At 40.9% G+C, this 17,622-nt stretch overlaps 1 protein-coding gene across 1 annotated transcript; it reads right to left on the bottom strand.

Annotated features, from left to right (window-relative positions):
- Nucleotides 1–837: 837 nt before the first annotated feature.
- On the bottom strand, nt 838–4,409 carry LOC308093837 (vitelline membrane outer layer protein 1 homolog). Its single transcript, XM_080440212.1, has 4 exons — nt 4,251–4,409; nt 3,546–3,682; nt 2,424–2,533; nt 838–1,390 (listed from the first exon to the last, which is right to left on the bottom strand). The coding sequence occupies exons 1-4, from the start codon at nt 4,282–4,284 to the stop codon at nt 1,078–1,080; spliced, it is 594 nt and encodes a 197-aa protein (XP_080296338.1). The 5' UTR covers nt 4,285–4,409; the 3' UTR covers nt 838–1,077.
- Between the last annotated feature and the right edge of the window lie 13,213 nt (nt 4,410–17,622).

Raw genomic sequence — 17,622 nt, 5'->3', positions numbered from 1 at the left:
TGGCCGACGCTTCCCGAAGCCAATTCGGCCCAAAATCGGGCCGACTCAGATTGGTCTGGAGAGGGCTTAACTGGAAACGTGAATGTGTAACATGGAATGGTAACTGCAGATCCTGTATGTAACATCTTTATGACAAAATGGCAGTTCCGCCTACGTCACAGACGATTTATTGGATTCATGAACACTGAACATTTTACTCTACTGCCTACTGTCAGCGTTGCCAGATTGCGAGAGAAATAAGCAGCCAGGTCTATGAACATTTTACTGCATGCCTTGTGTGTGTGTGTGTGTGTGTGTGTGTGTGTGTGTGTGTGTGTGAGAGAGAGAGAGATAGAGAGAATGAGAGAGAGAGAGAGAGAGAGAGAGAGAGAGAGAGATGCCCTGATGTTGAAAGCAAGCGAGTTGTTGTTCTCACAAGTTTATGGACAGAGAGCAATGTTTTTATCTTTTGACTTCATAGAAAAACAAGCCCAAAGTCGCTTATAATAAGCAGACATGGCAACACTGTAAGAGAGAGAGAGATGTTCTAACCACCCACAATTCATCCATTGCGCAGGGAATAAACAACCAATTACACTAATTAATAATATTAATAATTTCACATTCTCTATAATTAGTAACATGTTGGTGATACATGATGGTGATAAAATATAGCAAATATGCCAGGTTCCAGCTGACAGTGAAATGCAAATGATCCCATTAGCTTGAACAATGACGATCTCCAGGTAGTCTGGAGGTGTGAAGAGCTCTCTGGCTGGGGGAGAAAGGGGTGAGTGCGGTCAAAATATAGCACAGTTGGACAAACAGGATATTAACAAAGCAGACAGACAGCTTAGGTAGCATTGCAGAAAATAACATCTTTATTTCTATATCTATTAGCAGTTTTCTAATTGATTCAAACCTCATATAAGATAGCACACAGCATCTGAATTTTTTTATACTTTTGTCTGTGACGCTGTAGTATGATCAAATAGGCTGTTCATTTATGAAAAAAACACAAAAAGGTCAAATATGGAGATAAGCGGTTTCTGCCCGATCGAAACGGTATCCAAACGGTATGCATAATTATGCCACAAATTATTTATGGCAGCAATAAAAACGCACATCATTTAGCGCAGTGTCGTCTTTGCCGCCTTGCCTAGCCTCCACCTTGGTTTGGATCCCACAGATGACTTTCCCTCCGCTACAGTAGGGGCTCCAGGACCCCCAGCCACCCCAGTCACCCCAGTCCATGGTGCCAGCACCGAATTCAAAGTCCCCTCCGCTGCTGCAGGAGAAGTCGATGTTGTTGGCAGCGGTGTCGTCACCACCGCCCTGCTTGCCCTCCACCTGCAGCTTGAAACGTGTGAACCCTGAATGGCACCACTTCGTGGGGGTCCAGTCACCAAAGCTGAAAGAAAAAAAAATGGAGCAGCGGTGTCATATGGGGTTTCAGGGGATGGCAATATTTTAGATTAACACCTTTTTAGTCAATTTCTTAGCCACTTTTTTTTGTTTTTCTGGCCACCGTACATTCATTAATCATTGGTCAATCAATCGGCATCCCTATTTTGGGCATGTCGTTTTATTTTATTTATTTCTTCATTTAAAAAAAAATCCTTATAAAGTTGCATTACTTTAAGATCTACAAGCTCACAACGCATCACATTGCGATGCATTGTGAGCTTGTAGATTGGCTATCTTTGCTATTTTTGAAATCGGGCTTAAGTGGTCACTTTTTTGCCCCTTTTTAGTTTTATTGACGTGACGCCTCTGCACAGGAGCACCTTTGTTAATTCCTAAAATAAACTCTAAATGAGTGATAGCATGCACAAACCGATAATACGATGGCAAAATGAAATGCAATAAAAGCTTTTCTTATGGTGGGTTGTCCCTTTTCATTTGGCCCGCCTTTTTATTCCATTAGCAGCAGTCCTGGATTAACCCTGTGTGGTGCCCCAGGGTGACCTCAAGTTGAAGCCCACCCCCCACCCACGCTCCCACTTTCAATGTTTTTACCATGGCTATAAGCACCACAGATTTGCATGAGATTAATAGTTACAGTACAAACTCACCAAATATGACGCCATAACAGACACATGACAGAATTTCTCTCTACAACCACAGAGGTGTGCTGGAAGTGGCTTTCATGGGGGATTCGGCCACGCCCCGAAATACCCGTATGTGTGTCTCAAATAATACAGGCATTCATTTAGTGGCAATGATGGAAGTCTGTGGATTGATGTGTAGGTGCAGTTTTCATTGAAAAAGAATAGCTCGCTCGGAGCAGCTTATAAAAATAATTTAAACAAATTATTGGGGACCGAGACCTTAGTTCAACATTCTAAATTGTGAACTATGAATGTCAACTACTTCATTTTAATTTTTTGTGAACTTATCTTTAAGCTATATCTCAACACTGGTGTGAGGTGTCAAATACTTACAATCCAGGATTTGATTGCACGTATTTATTGGTAGGTTTGCCTCCCTTGACACAATGAAGTCGAATGCCATTTAATGCAGTGTCATCAAACCAGCCTTGATCCTCCTCCACCTGTGAGAGAAATTCAGACCAACGAGAGAAAAGAGCAAAGAGAAGAGAATAAACAAGACAAGCAGAGAGGCGCAATGCTGCTGGTGTGAATTCAGCATTGGAGAGAAACTGAACGCAGCTTCAGGCTGATAATCAGGCTACAGGTCTCCACCTAGGTATTGTGGCCTCCTGGTGGCCAGGCCAATGTGAAAAGGGGGTCATTTATTCCTTGGCCTATAGTGGGAATGTGTGTGCAAAGTGTCACGGCAACCGCACGTTGCGTTCATGATTTGAAGCATTTTGTTCAAAACGAGCCACTTGTACAAGTGTTAATATATAGAGTAATATGTGACGGAGCACGACGAACGGACAGTCTTATCGGAAAATCTCATTGTCCACTAGAGCAGAAAAGAGCAGGGAAAAAAACTTGCCTTTTTTTTTCATCTAAAATGTGCTTAAGCCACTAAAGCAATCTGGTAATATCAGGCTACATTTCACTTAAATGTCAGAGCTTAACTCGGCATGTAAATATGACATAAATGCATTAACATGGTCTCGATCCCGCCCGAAGCTGCCGCTGATTGCTTCGACTGGGCACGGGTCGGTTAAAGCTCCAATCTCTGAGCGATCCCAGATGGAGGCTGTATTGTAAACTTGTGAACTCAACATCATCAGGTTAAGGAATCATGCCACCATCAGTGACACTGATGACATCACTGAAACTCACCTGAGTGTGTCATCAGGTGAGGATTTAGCCTCGCTCCCCAAAAACACAAACTGGGTGTTAGGGTTATGGTATTTCATTTGTAAATAGTCTCATAGCCTCATGTCCAAAACCTTTACTTTTCAGGATTCAAATTCAAAAGTTAATTTGTTTGTGTGACGCTGTAGTATGATCATGTATGGTGTTAAATTATGAAAAGAAGACCACACAAAGTTAGTATATGGAGTTGAGAAGTTTCTGCCCGACAGCAATGAAATAGGAATTTAATAAATATGGTTAAACTGTAATGTAAATAGTAAATGGCCTCACCCGAATACTGTAGCCTCCAGCGTACGAGCCGTCTGGGCACATCTCTTCATGGTCCCAGGGGCCCCAAGGACTCCCATTGCTGACCTTGATGATTTCCCAGATTTCCAGGCTGCCCTGGCCGCACACAGCAGCCAGCACTGAAACATAATACACAACACAATGATGTGGCAAATATTCACAAACTAGACACAAACATGAAATGAAAGGGATATTTCACTCTCAAACACTTCCGGGGTCATTTTAACGTCTACTCTGGCATTTGTGTACACCGCAGACATTTTGACACACACCCTTCCTATAGAGTACCGAAGTCTGTAATTCACGTATCCTACCTGGGTCACGTTTCCCCCCCCCCCATTCTGAATTCCCTTAGACGTGTTTAATATCACGGCATATAATTTAAAAAAAAATAAACAAATGAGCCGGGCGGTTTGACTCATATGGATATCAAGCATCAACTGACGGCAAGAAAACACTGTTACTGCCACCAAATTAATAAAATTTTCACCAGAAACAGACTGTATCAAATATGAGTTACTATCGTAAACGATACAGAGCCACCTCCCCGATAACATCGCCGGGACAGCTTGTTTAGTTTTGGACCACAAATATTATATGAGACGATTCTAAGATGACCAATGTTATCTGACTACCTTTTTCACCACTGTAAGTTATTGTAAATTATGCTTTGAAGAGTATACTTACCGATGAGGATGCACAGGAGTCGGAGGTTGGTCATGTTGTCAGATCAAAGCAGAACTGATGTATAAGTCTGCTTCAAGCCATGCTCTTATATAGTCCTATAGCGCTTGTCCTCAACTACTACCCTGGGTAAATAAAGAACAAAAAAAACAATATTGTTTGACCTCAAACAGTCACCACCAAACACAATATTTGAGTACGCCTGTTACATTAGCTAATTACAGTTTCAATGACAGTTTGTTTCATTTCGTTTTTTCCAGTGTGGCATGGAAACAGGAAGGAGTACGATGAGGATGCACAGGAGTGGGAGGTTGGTCATGTTGTCGGATCAAAGCAGCTCTGATGTATAAATCCTGCTTATAGTCAGGGAATATTATCAGAATAATGTCAAATCTTGGAATAAATTCCTTACCAAGAAATTTCTTCACCAATGTGTTTGTAAAGGTGTCTAGTAACACATCCACAAAGATTGACATTCAATTTCCCTAGGGGAATTTGTGACAGCTGCTGAAAGTTGGGGTACCCTTAACCTTATGCCGGGAAAAAAATACTAAATTGAATTCTGCTTTGAGTAGCATGTGAGGGGTCAAACTAGGGTTTTTTCATGATTCTGAATCCATTGCAAGCATTTGTTTTGCACCAAATCCACTCCTTGGCAGAAAATCGTACACCTTTCCAGCTCATTGCATATAGGCTATGCAGGTTTTTTGATAAGAAAGGCAGCCAGAGAGATGAAGAAAGGAGGCAGAAGTACAAGGAGATGAAAAGTAAGGCGAAGAGAGGGGTGGCGAAGGTTAGGTGAAAAGCGATTCGACACTAAGAAGGGAGAAACAGTTCTGCACCGAGTGGCTAGACAGAGTTAAAAAGATGGGAAATATGTGCAACAGGTTATGGTGATAAGGATAGAGATGGAAATGTTCTAGCAAGCAGCGACAGTGTGTTGAGAAGATGGAAAGAGTACATGGAGGGAACGGATGGAGGAAAGTGAAAAGGAAGGAGATCAGAAATGACTAAATTAGAGGATCAGCCCAGGTTGGAAGGTTTGGGGATAAAGACAGGGAGGTGAGGTTAAGATGGTTTCAACATGTGAAAAGGAGAGATGAGGGGTACATTGGGAGAAGGATAATGAAGATGTAGCTGCCAGGTAAGAGGCGAAGAGGAGGTTTAAAGGTATCATGACATTCATTTTCACTTTTTTTATTTTCAATGTTTTATTTGGGGTTTTATGACCTCAATTACACCCAAAAAAACTGAACTTAGAACATTCAGTGGATTTTCTGTGGTCTGGGGTTTTCTGAATAATTAGGCTGAAAAGTAATCTGAGCTTGGCCCTTCGACAGTGAGGTCACAGTCGATTAATCCCGCCCACTCTCCTCCTCGCCCCTCCCCTCCCCTATCCTTTCCTTTGGGGGGGGTGGAGCAGAGGCGATGATTGACAGGCAAAATCCCTCACCAGCGACACCCGCAGGCAAAGATTTCTTTTTTCATTGCAGTTGAAAAGGCTTTAGAAATGTGAGAGAAAAACACCTGCCATGGATCACTGGAATGGAATTTTCACTTAAAACTTTTTGTACACTTTTGAAGGACCAGGACAAAGACTTTGAATGTGGTGTAAAAGTGAATGTCATTAAACCTTTAAGGATGCGTTGAGAGAGGACATGCAGGAGTCACAGAGAAATACACACAATTTGATGGTTATAAATGGTAACTCCTGTTTGAAAATGTAAAAGAAAAAACATACAATGGGAGTGCTATTTGGTGATTTGGTGATTGACCTCACAAAAGTATAGGCAAAGATATGATGAAATGCAAAATCAGTCTAATTTAGATTTACGAGTGGCCCGGTTTCTTAAATCGAAGAGTGACCTCCAAAAAAGATTAAGGTTAAGAGTAACCCAACTTTCAGCAGCTGTCACAAATTCCCCTAGGTAAATTGAATTTCAATCTTCGTGAGATGTGTTACTAGACAACTTTACAAACACGGGTGAAGACATTTCTTGGTAAGGAATTTATTCCAAGATGTATTAATAACCCCTGACTATTAAAACCATGGTCTTATATAGTCCTAGTTATGAAACCTACACTTTACATACATTTTACATACATACACTTTACATGAAGTGCCCTTGAGCAAGGCACTGAGCAAGGCACTGAGCAAGGCACTGAACCCCCAACTGCTCCAGTGGAGCTGGTTAGTGGCCAACAGTATAAGACTGTGGTTGTAGTGGCTCCCAGGTTTTAATGTGTGTGTCTGTCTGTGTGTTGGGCGTTGCTGAAGATGAGCACTTGATGAGACTACTACCCTGGGTAAATAAAGAACAAAAATAACAAAACAAAAAAACAATATTGTTTGACCTCATAGTCACCATCAAACACAATTATATTGTTTGCCTTCAAACAGTCACCACCAAACACAATATTTGAGGAAGCTTTTAAGCAAATGACAGCAAGAGGAAGATTCTAGTAAGATTAGTCTCTTGAAGTGAGACACATTACAAATATTTCATTATGAGATTATTCCTTTATAGAATGCAATAAGGCATAACCATGTATACAGACACGTTAGTATATTGTGTACGTGCAGTTACAATTTGAGCATACATCTATTTAGGATAAAATACAGTTTTAATGACAGTTTATTTAATTTAGTTTTCCTTGTTTGTTCTCATTCTTTATTCTTATTATTATTCTTCAGTGTGGTATGGAAATGGGAAGGAGCTTCATATACGGAAATCTGCATGGAAAGTCATTGGTCAGGTTTCGCTAAACATCTGTGACATTTATAACAATCAATCTTAAAGTGGGGTCCGGGGACCCCCATGGGTCATTGAGGGGGTTCCGGGCGGTCCCCAGCTAAATTATTGAACTAAACTGAACCCTGAACACACCGGCGAATATGCGAATATACGCAAAATTCGGACTCGTTCCGAATAATTAAAAGACGCTTTTTTCGCTCCGCGAAACTGGTGTGGAAGCTTGCATTGACTTTATAAGGTTTAAAAAAAATTTATTATTATTATTATTATTATTATTCGCATGAAAAATATCACCCCGGTGTGTAAGGACCTTAACAGGTCTGTTTTTTATTTCTTTGTTTCTTTGTTTTTGTTTCCCAAAGATATTACATTTCCACAATTATTGAAATCCAAGAAATGGAAAGAGAGAAAAGAAAGAAAATAGAGAGAGAATAGCCGATGTGAGCTTGTAGATCGGCTATTTTCACTATTATTGATAGTAACCAATCAGAAGGTCCCATCCCATCAGGCTATGGGACGTTGGAATCTCAATCACTTCAGCCATGTGCAACAGGGCTAGTGTTTGTTTACAAGTGAGAGCTAGTTAAGCACGTTTGCTACTAATGGCTTATTTCTAACCTATAATGTTTTCAGATACATATTTTAGCGTGCAGATTAAGTTTAAAATGAGTAATAAACCATCTGGATGTCATCTTGAATGAGATTCAAAAAGGAGTAGCTCTCTAATAAAAATCAGCTGTGTTTGAAGAACGTGCAGCTATGGGAATCAAACAGGTGCATGTAATCAAGATTCATTTATATTCATGAAAGTTGTGTTGTCATCATGCAGCACGTTTTCGTTTACAGGAAGTAATTAAGATTGGCTTTTTAGGGACTTTTTTTGATATAAAAATACACAAAAATGTTTTTTTTTTTTTTAAATTATTTTGGCATCTATTGTTAGGTATGCCCACATGATGACCACGGATATGCTCTAAAAGTGTGAAAAACATATTTTTCATTTCACTACACCTTTAATTGTCTTAATGGGAATGTCCAGCAGGTGTGGGCTGGCAGGTGGGTCAAAACGAGAGCAATTACCAACAGAAGCATATTGCGGGATTTTGGCAAATTCTTGGGGGTGGCTATACTACACGCTTAGTTTTGCTGCTCGTTCCTTACAAGTTATACATCGTTGTAAAGGTGAACAATCAACGATAACAACGATATAAAATAACCCTAACCCTAAACAAGGGGAGAAATACTGTAATTGACCGTAAGTTAAGTTTCCGAACTTTGTTTGAGGAGTTTTAGTTTGGATGCAGAATGTTTAATGAGAGAAACACATCACTATAGAATGTTTTGGCTGGAGTTGTTGGTCAGTCCTATATACAGTAACTTGTGTACTCAGAGCTCACACTGAAGAGCAGCTACAAACATGCATGATTTGTAAAAAAGCTCCCCAGTTCTGAATAAACGTTGTTTAAGTATTATGTGTGTGTTATTCTCTTTATTACACATCAATGCAGACGGACGTCTGGTAATCATCCTTATTATTATTATTATTAGGTTATTGTGGCCTCCTGGTGGCGCTTTAATAGGCCAATGCGAAAAGGTTGGCATTTCTTCCTCGGCCTAGTGGGAATGTGTGTGCAAATTTGCATGGAAATCGCACACTGCGTTCATGATTTGAGGCATTTGGTTCCAAACGGACCAATCCTGCAAACTTTGGAAGCCAACCTTAGCCAATCAGGATGGAATGTGAAATATCGGACTGATCCGTCTTGATCACATGACTTTGACTAACATCTGTAGGAGTACTATCCAAAATGGGTTTGCACAAATCGGCCTCCTGGTGGCGCTATAACAGGCCCATGTGAAAAATGTGGGGCAGAGGTTCTGAATTGGCATCCAGGGAGTGTGTGTGCACAGTTTCGCAGCGACCGGGCCAACGGTGCCGGAGATTAGCTGCTCGCAGACAGACGGACGGACAGACGGACACACGGACGGACACACAGGGGGTAAAACATAATCTCTCAATAATGTGTGAACACTTACTGACAGAAATCAAACCGAATCAACAGAATACAGAATCAACTTCATTGTCACATCACAAGTTTACAGGTGTAAAACAGTGGGTGAAATGTGTTTGTGTGCAAGCTCCATCGTTCTTGTTATTTCCATCAAAAAAGAAAGGTAAGAAGAAGAAGGGGCGCAAGGGGGAGGAGAGATCAATCAATAAAAAACTGACAAATGATCTACAAAAAGGGTCATATCAGACGACGCCACACTGATAAGAACCAGTATGCGCGCGCAGGCCGGCACCAAAAGCACCCGATCACTCATCATAAGATGTAATGAAAAGTGCTCACAGCACTCATGTGTAAAAATGTTGCTGTTTATCCTTCTCTGGAAAAGCTGTGACAATTCTTCAATACAAATTCTGTTAAAATATGATACTGCCGCCAATCAGATACATACTTAGTCGTCTTAACTCATTCAGTGCCACTGGACGTCTAAAACGTCCGTTGAAATAAGCCCTGTGCCACTGTACGTCTAAAACGTCCATTTTATTTTTATTTTTTTAATTATTTTTTTGGAAAAAAAAATCAGAACCCAAGATATGATGATTTGAAAATGTTCTGCTCCATTCACTTCTTGTTTAACTTCTTACTGAAAAAGGCTGTATCTCGGCTCCTAAGCACTTTTTTTTTTACAATGAATTTTGGCTGTGGCACTGAATGTTAATCACACAGAGTTTTAGAACTGTGACTTGTCATGTCTGGATCATTGTGCGCAATGGAGCTGTTCGTTGCAATAGCCAGAAATGTGATGAATGCAGTTACATGGTGCAGTTGCTTGTATAACTTTGTGTCATTGTATTAAACCTCGTTGCCATGTTCTAGCATTCTTTTGCATTGTGCGCACAATAGCATGTTTTGATGTTTGTGAAACTAATTGCAGTGTTTTCTTTTGTGGATCAGTTATGGTACCTGTGGGGTGAATATGTGTTTATGCAGCCTGACTTTGCATTAGAGGTATAATGCTCCTTGAGTAAACGTGACGAACGTGACACGTTAGTCAGATGGCTTTGTGGTCGTGTTTTGTTATCATAACACTCTTGGCTTCATGCCAAATGAAGAGCAAAAGTTTTAAAGAAGCTCAGATAGCAGCAGTGGTCTCCGCTGCTTTTGATAGATTTTTCTAATCGTCAGTGGTGGAAAAAGTACTCAAATGTTTTACTTACGTAAAAGTATCAATACTGCAATGTATAATTACTCTGTTACAAGTAAAAGTCCCAAATTCAAACTTTACTTGAGTAAAAGTTCAAAAGTATTGGTATCAAAATGTACTTAAAGTACCAAAAGTAAAAGTACTCAAATATTTGAAAATAGCAGATCTGAAAGCTCACAACGCGTCGCATTGCGACGCGTTGTAAGCTTGTAGATTGACTATTTTCAAATTGGCTATGTATAAAATAGGGCTAAAGTAGTTAATGTATGTTTCATAATATCATAATTTATATCTGAAAAGTAACTAGTAACTAAAGTTTTCTAATAATTGTAGTGGAGTAAAAGTACAATATTTGCCTCTGAGAAGAAGTGGAGTAGTAAAAGTATACTGTACTTAAGTACAGTACTTAAGTAATTGTACTTTGTTAATTTCCACCACTGCTAATCATGGCATGGATGATTTAAGAACAGTGTTGCTGTCCTGCGTGCAGTGATCCCCCCACCCCCTTAGACAAAAGAAGCAAAAATGTACTTCCTACTACAGCACCCCTAACTTATAACACCTTCCCACGGCCCTGAACATATAGGTTAACAGTCCAAAGATGATGTATTACTGTTGTACTGGAAGTGTTGACATCAGCATGAATACAGCCAAACTAATTGAAATAACACTTTAAATAATGCTAACTAACTTACCTAACATAAAACAAAACATAGGTGGTTACAAAGGCTACCCTACCGCCCTACTGGAAAACAGGGGGAAAGGGCATTAACCAAAAAGGCTTTTTTCTGGACTGTTGGCATTTTGTTTAAACATGGGCCTCTTCCTTACTTCCTTCACAGTTCTTACCAATTATACTAATTAAGGCTCTGTTCCATTTAATTTCAAGGACGGGTCCATTTGGTTCCATTTGTACACTCTCAGTTACACATCCGTAAGGGGCCATTTGGAACCCCCTCAAGGAACCATGAGGGTCCCTGGACCACACTTTGAGACCCACTAGTGTAGCAGAGTGTTTCCAGTGGGGGCCCGCCCATTTTCCCGAAGCACCATTGGTCAGAACGTGTCTTGTAAGCCAGCAGGCCAAGGAAGTAAATCTATATGAAATGTGTTTATATAGCCTCATGAGGGCGCAATTGACCCTTGGTCAAAACCCTTGATTTTACCAACACTGCTGTGATCCTGCAAGAAAGGCAAACAACAGAAGCCAATGTGATAAACACGCTCAAGTTGCCATAACATGCCACAAAACCCTGTCACTTGTCACCAAGTTCAGCCCTACTGCATTTATCTCTGATGTGTGGAGCCCCTATTATAGGCTACATATTATACATATTATACTTATTCTGAGGGGAACATTGACCGAAAATAGCAGATCTGCAGGCGTTGTGGGCTTGTAGATCGGCAATTTTTGGCAAAGCGGTTTGGTGTAGAGGGAAAAAAAGAGCAGGCCAAGTACAAGTTTTGTAAGTATTGACAGTTTAGGTGGTTACATGTCAAATGTTAATGTGAAAATACACATGAACATGAATCCAACACAACAGTCATGATGGCTGCTGTCAAACAAGTCTATGAAGCTATCTATGAAATCTATGAAAAAGTTTAATCTGCAACACAATATTGTATATAATTAGATTATTGTACTACAAATATTGTAGAGGGGGTCCCTGCTTCATTTCTCTCTCTCTGCTCTACAGTATATACTTCATTGACCTCAGTCCCCCAGGGGTCTATACTAAGCCCCCTCCTTTTTTCCCTCTAGTCTATTATACACCATATCTATATTTGCCAAAAGTAGCCGATCTAAAAGCTCACAATGCATCACAACGCAACACATTCTGAGCTTTTAGATCAGCTATTTTCGCCAAATGTTCACCCCAGAATTGGGACGCTGGAGTTCATGTGGTTGAATTAAAGGGGCACTTCACCCTTTTTAAAATCTTCATATAATTGGTCCTTACTAATGCTTATTATGGCACAATTTCTGTCCACTCACTCTGTGTCTCATTGGTGGGCTATGGACAGTTCAGAAACCTGCCTAAATGACAACATGGATGGGGATTCCAAGCTAATAGAAACTACATTATTTCTCTTCCTGGAAAGTTAGCATGCCGAAATAGGAGCCATTGCTCAAAGTTTGACGTCTTTGAAATGACCAAACCTGCCTACCGATGATGTCACTGGTAGGCAGGTTTCTGAATTTGTCCACGGCCCTCCTCTGTGACACAGAGTGAGTAGACAGAAATGGTACCATCTTATAATGAGCATTAGTGAGGCCGAGTTAAATGAACATAGGTTTAAAATGGCTGAAGTGCTCCTTTTATGGGGGATTTTACTGTGTAGTGGTAACCTAGGAGATGACCAGTGGGGACGGAAAGGAAATCCATCAACCTGCTTGCCTCCGTTTTCCAAGGGACATGTTCCTCCTCCTTAAAAAGGTAATGAATAACCTGACGCAGCCACCCACTTGATGGATTCCTCTGGCTCCATACACTGCTCCAAAGCTACACACACACACACACACACACACACACACACACACACACACACACACACACACACACACACACACACACACACACACACACACACACACACACACACACACACACACACACACACACCTCTTGGGTTTGAGTCAACATGACTCGGACATCTCCACTGACACACAGCTGCCACTGTGTTCTCTAAAGGGCTCTATTCAGCTCGTCTTCATCCAAATGATCCAAAAAGGCTGCCCTGACACGAAACCTTTCAGCCAGGCGTAGGTTATGAAAGTCATCCCTCCACACGTTTTCTGTCATTCCTCTTTCCTTTTGTCATTTTATTCTGCCTGTTGCTCTCTGTCTCCACCTCAACCCCAGTACTGCTTCCTAGCTCTGGTCCATAGCGTTAGAAGGAGTTCTCCTTCTAGCGCTATGGACCAGCTAGAGCTAACTGTTTGTTTCCCTAACAAGTGACTTTCATTAAACCATTAAGACCTGAGGCCAATTCTACAAATGCCTTCTAAATTAGTAGTTCTCAAACGTATTCATGTCAAGGACCCCCAAATTGATATGTATTTGGCCGTGCACCCCCCATCTGAAAATGTTTTGTGCCAGGTTTTGTCCCAAAAGAGAAGATATGTGTTAAAGTTTTTAAAAAATCGAACACACAAAGTGATGCGCTGTGAGCTTGTATATCTGCTATTTTTCTAGAACCACTGTTCTAAATCCTAAGAGTTTTCTGAAAAACGTATGTTGCTTTATATACCCGCATGCATGCATGCGTGTGTGCGTGTGTGTGTGTGTGTGTGTGTGTGTGTGTGTGTGTGTGTTTGTGTGCTGACTGTAACGGGCCATAATCATATCAGTGTTTGAGGTGGAGATTGAGGTCTAGAACTGGTTGCACATATTTCAGATGTCTGTCTAGATACACAACAAGGCCAGAGGGAGGAAGTGAATTATTGGGTCTAGAGGTCTACAATGAAGACAGGCAGACACGCTGTGGCTCAATTTCCTGACATTCTTATTGATGTGGCCTGTAGATACGGAGCCAATTACTGTAAACTAGAGATAGACTGACTGGCCTGGAGGATTACATGAATTATGAACACAGACATCCCTTGAATTGGCACCTCGACACATTATTTTGCACTGTGTGTGTGTATGAGAGAGAGAGCGATAACAGAGGGAGAAACGGTCAGTGTGTTTGTGTGTGTGTGTGTGTGTGTGTGTGTGTGTGTGTGTGTGTGTGTGTGTGTGTGTCTGTGTTCGTATGGATGGTGAAGAGTGAATGCTGGGAGTTGAGAGGGTGAGCACATATGGAGGGACACAGGTGTGTGACCTCTCTCTTCCTCTCTTTATGTAGCAGACGAGTGGACGGTGAATGGATGGATGGCTTTTGTCCCGGAGCAGCCCAGTCTCGAGCTACTGAGCGGTAAGTGTAACGCACACCTGACAAATTGCATCTCCCTCTCAGCAGGATTGGAGTACTATCCTCTGTTTTAGACACTGATGCTCTCTGACCATTTCACTTTCAATTCGGTCCGCACCAAACAATGTTCTTACTTTGTCTGTCCAAGTTAACATGCAGTGCCACAGTACAATGATTTGCTTTTTGATATTTTCCATTTCAATGGCAAAGCCCAGCTATCTGGCACCTGGTGTGAGTAGTGTAAAACAAGCAAGAAAAGGTCATTACAAATACTTTTGGATCCAGTCAAAAGCTAAAATACCAATAAGTTTAGATGAACACAAATTTCACTCATGATGATAGAATCAGATTTTTAACCTATTGTAAGAGAGAGAGAGAGATATTTCCCTTGCCTGGGGCCCAAGACAAATATTCTGTTAAGCTATGAGAAAGAAATATCTGCAAACACATACTGCAAAAAGTAAAAGCATCATCTTTTGTGCCTGTGTTAGTTAAGTCTTTTAAGTGATAGATGAAATATTCTGCGTTATTCTGCAAAACGACAGGAACTGCTCTGTCGCAGACTTGAAAATCCACAACATGAAGAGAAGGAATCAAAGTGGCTATGTCGAAAGTAACTCACAATGCATGACCATCTACAGCATTGTTAGTTCAATTAGAGCTCAATGTGTGTTAAATTACTTGCAATTATCTTTGTGCTGCCAATTACTGTAAATATATGCTGTAAGTATTTCTTCATCTTTCATAAAGTTTTCTCCACCTTTGATCAGGGCCGGCCCAAGCCTTTTTGGGACCCTAAGCAGTATCTGTTACTTAATGAGACCCAATTCATTTTGATTCAACGTTTTGGCATTCATTTCAGCAAATGGCGGCAAAAGTCGACAGTTCACATGTTTTAAACAGCTTTCATTGTAAGTCATATACTGTAGGCTGCTTAATGTGTATGTTTTCATGCCTCTCTTTGATGCCAGCTGCCAGATAAAACAGTAACTTATGGTCAGTAGTGTGCATCATACAGTCACAATAATTAATTCAAGACAGCCTTTTACTCCTCTGTCTTTAACATTCCTTTTTAAACATTAAAAAATACCTTTCCGATAGCCTGCCTATAGTAGTGTCTACTTTTACAAAAAAATATAAGAGTGTTCTGCCATCACTTAGCGCAGTGGTTCCCAAAGTGGGGTCTGGGGACCCCTAGGGGTCCTTGGGGGGTTCCAGGGGGTCCCCAGTAAAAGTAGTTAATACAGCTTCACAATCATTTTAACCACTTTGTCCATTTATACAGTATGTTGGCTATTCAAAAATAATATGCTTGTTTTTTAGTTTAATATTTCTGCAGATTGCATTTACTAAAGAAAAATGTATTCAACAGGACTTCTGCAAAATGAAAAGCACTGTCCATGTTTTGAGAAGAAGTTGCTTGGGGGCCTCCCAGTGGCCATGGAGTGGCTGCTTAGTTCGCTTAACATGCCTTGGAATCTAAATTCTTATTCATTAATTTGCTGCTACTTGATTAAGGGTGTAATTGACATGAAAGCAGAGCATAACGCTTTGAAGGCCCACTCTGTCAGCTTTCAATATTTTTCAATGACACACGCAAGGCTCGACGGCTACTTAGTGGTTATATTTCCTTCAAACACAATGCTCATAATAAACTGCTTTTGGAGCTACAGTGCAGTGTGTTGACTTAATTTACCTTCTCTGAGCATAATATCCATGCCTCAATTTCAGCTCAAGGATCTCTGATAAAGGATTTTGAGGCTGCAATGTTGTGCACCCTAGCAGAGAGGCACACTCAACTGTGTCTCGACTTTGCCAGGAAGCTGTATAAGTCCAACTTCCGAAATTGGCTACCCACTCTCAGGAAGGAGATCTCTGGTCGCCAAACAAGGAACACAAACACACTGGACATCCCAAGATGCCGAACTGAGAGATACAAGAAATACCAGAGAAATCCCGACTCTTAAATGATAGTGGATTTTAGATTTGTGTTTTAGTTTATTAGAGTTTTAGATTTGCATTTTTGAGCGGTGTAGCCGCTCCTATAAGTGGGGTTGGGAATTCGTCTTTCCCTGTACTGTGATTGGCTGACTCTATTCACACCCTTTTCGCCGTACCGTGATTGGCTGACTCTATTCAGACCCTTTGCTTTGATTGGCTAGCGAGACGTATGATGAAATAATAACCTAATAATAACCTACTTCAAAAAAACATATTTTTTTTAAAGTGAGCTTCCATCACTGTGATGACCACTGTTGTTTCTAAATAACACCGCTCACTTCACACTGGGTGTGATTTTTTTTACAGTTCTGTGCTGAAATAATTCAGTGTTCTTTTAATGGCACACGATTAATTCTTCAAACAAAACAAAAACATAGCATTTGTGAATTTCTTTCCATTTAGCATTTACACACGCACACACACACACACACACACACACACACACACACACACACACACACACACACACACACACACACACACACACACAGAGGCACTGTGCCCGATATAAATGTTTGTGCAACCTCTAATAGCAATTTATATGTTAAATGATTCAGACATTGTTCAGGTGGAAAAAAGTGATGCATGAGGCCTTCAACTCTAATTGCAACACTGACAGTAAACGTCTCATCTCAATTCTCCTCTTTTGTTGCAGGTTATGTGAGTTGGTTGGCCTGCACACGTCAAAGTTGATTTGATTGCATAATTGGTGCAGCTTGATTGAAAGTCCCCTACTTGTTTTCTCCTCCACTTCTGGGTGAGGCTTTTGTGTTTGTGTTCTGCCTTGATTTTTCATTGTTGTGTTTCTAGCTGGCACCAATGAAGGCTGTCCTTCATTGTAAATGCTTATTGATCTCTGTGCACTCCACTGTGGCTGCTCTAGAGACCGTGGTTTTGATTTTTGTTTTGTTTTCTGAGGCATGTAATAATAGAGTAGGCCTGCACAGCGAAGTGTAAAGCGTTATTATTATTTTCTTTCAGATTGCATTCAACAACATAATAAACTCCCGTTAGTAAGGGGAGAACAAGCTCTGATTGTTAATTTAACTCGGAGAGCATCCGAGTTAAATCAACATTCAGTGTTTTACTGTGTAGTGAGTGTTCACTTGACACAGCTACACAGAAACGGATCAATAGGACAGCTGAACTTTAGTTGTGTATTCTTGTTTAGTAAGAGCTTGGGGTACAGGGATCAAAACAAATGTACCCCTGGCCTTAACTCCCACCTGGCTTGTCAGTCAAACTCTGGACACACACAGCAACACCCGGTGAATTTTAGGTTACAGATAAAAGGCAAACTAATAGGCTATTGCACTATAGGCAGAAGACAAAGAAGCTGAGAGAACAGGAAAAATAATGAGGCAGCTACACATGGCTTCTCAATCATAGTCTTCTCTAGCCCTGGTTCAGAGCGTTAGTGAGTTCCCTCTAACGCCCTGGAAGACCCCTCGCTCTGCGCATGTACAAGGAATTCCACTGCCCTGCCAGCG

The sequence above is a fragment of the Gymnoscopelus braueri genome (genome assembly GCF_963280865.1).
Source record: "Gymnoscopelus braueri genome assembly, chromosome: 10".
In the NCBI taxonomy this organism is placed as follows: domain Eukaryota; kingdom Metazoa; phylum Chordata; class Actinopteri; order Myctophiformes; family Myctophidae; genus Gymnoscopelus; species Gymnoscopelus braueri.
This window is presented reverse-complemented; position numbering and strand designations above follow the sequence as displayed.

Bases quoted from the DNA above. Each gene is read 5' to 3' on its own strand.
- LOC308093837 (XM_080440212.1), bottom strand. From the start codon at position 4,284: ATGACCAACCTCCGACTCCTGTGCATCCTCATCG. The intron at 3,683-4,250 runs GTAAGTATACTC...ATTATGTTTCAG, and splicing joins ACTCCTGTGCATCCTCATCG to TGCTGGCTGCTGTGTGCGGC. The intron at 2,534-3,545 runs GTGAGGCCATTT...TTTCTCTCACAG, and splicing joins CTGGAGGCTACAGTATTCGG to GTGGAGGAGGATCAAGGCTG.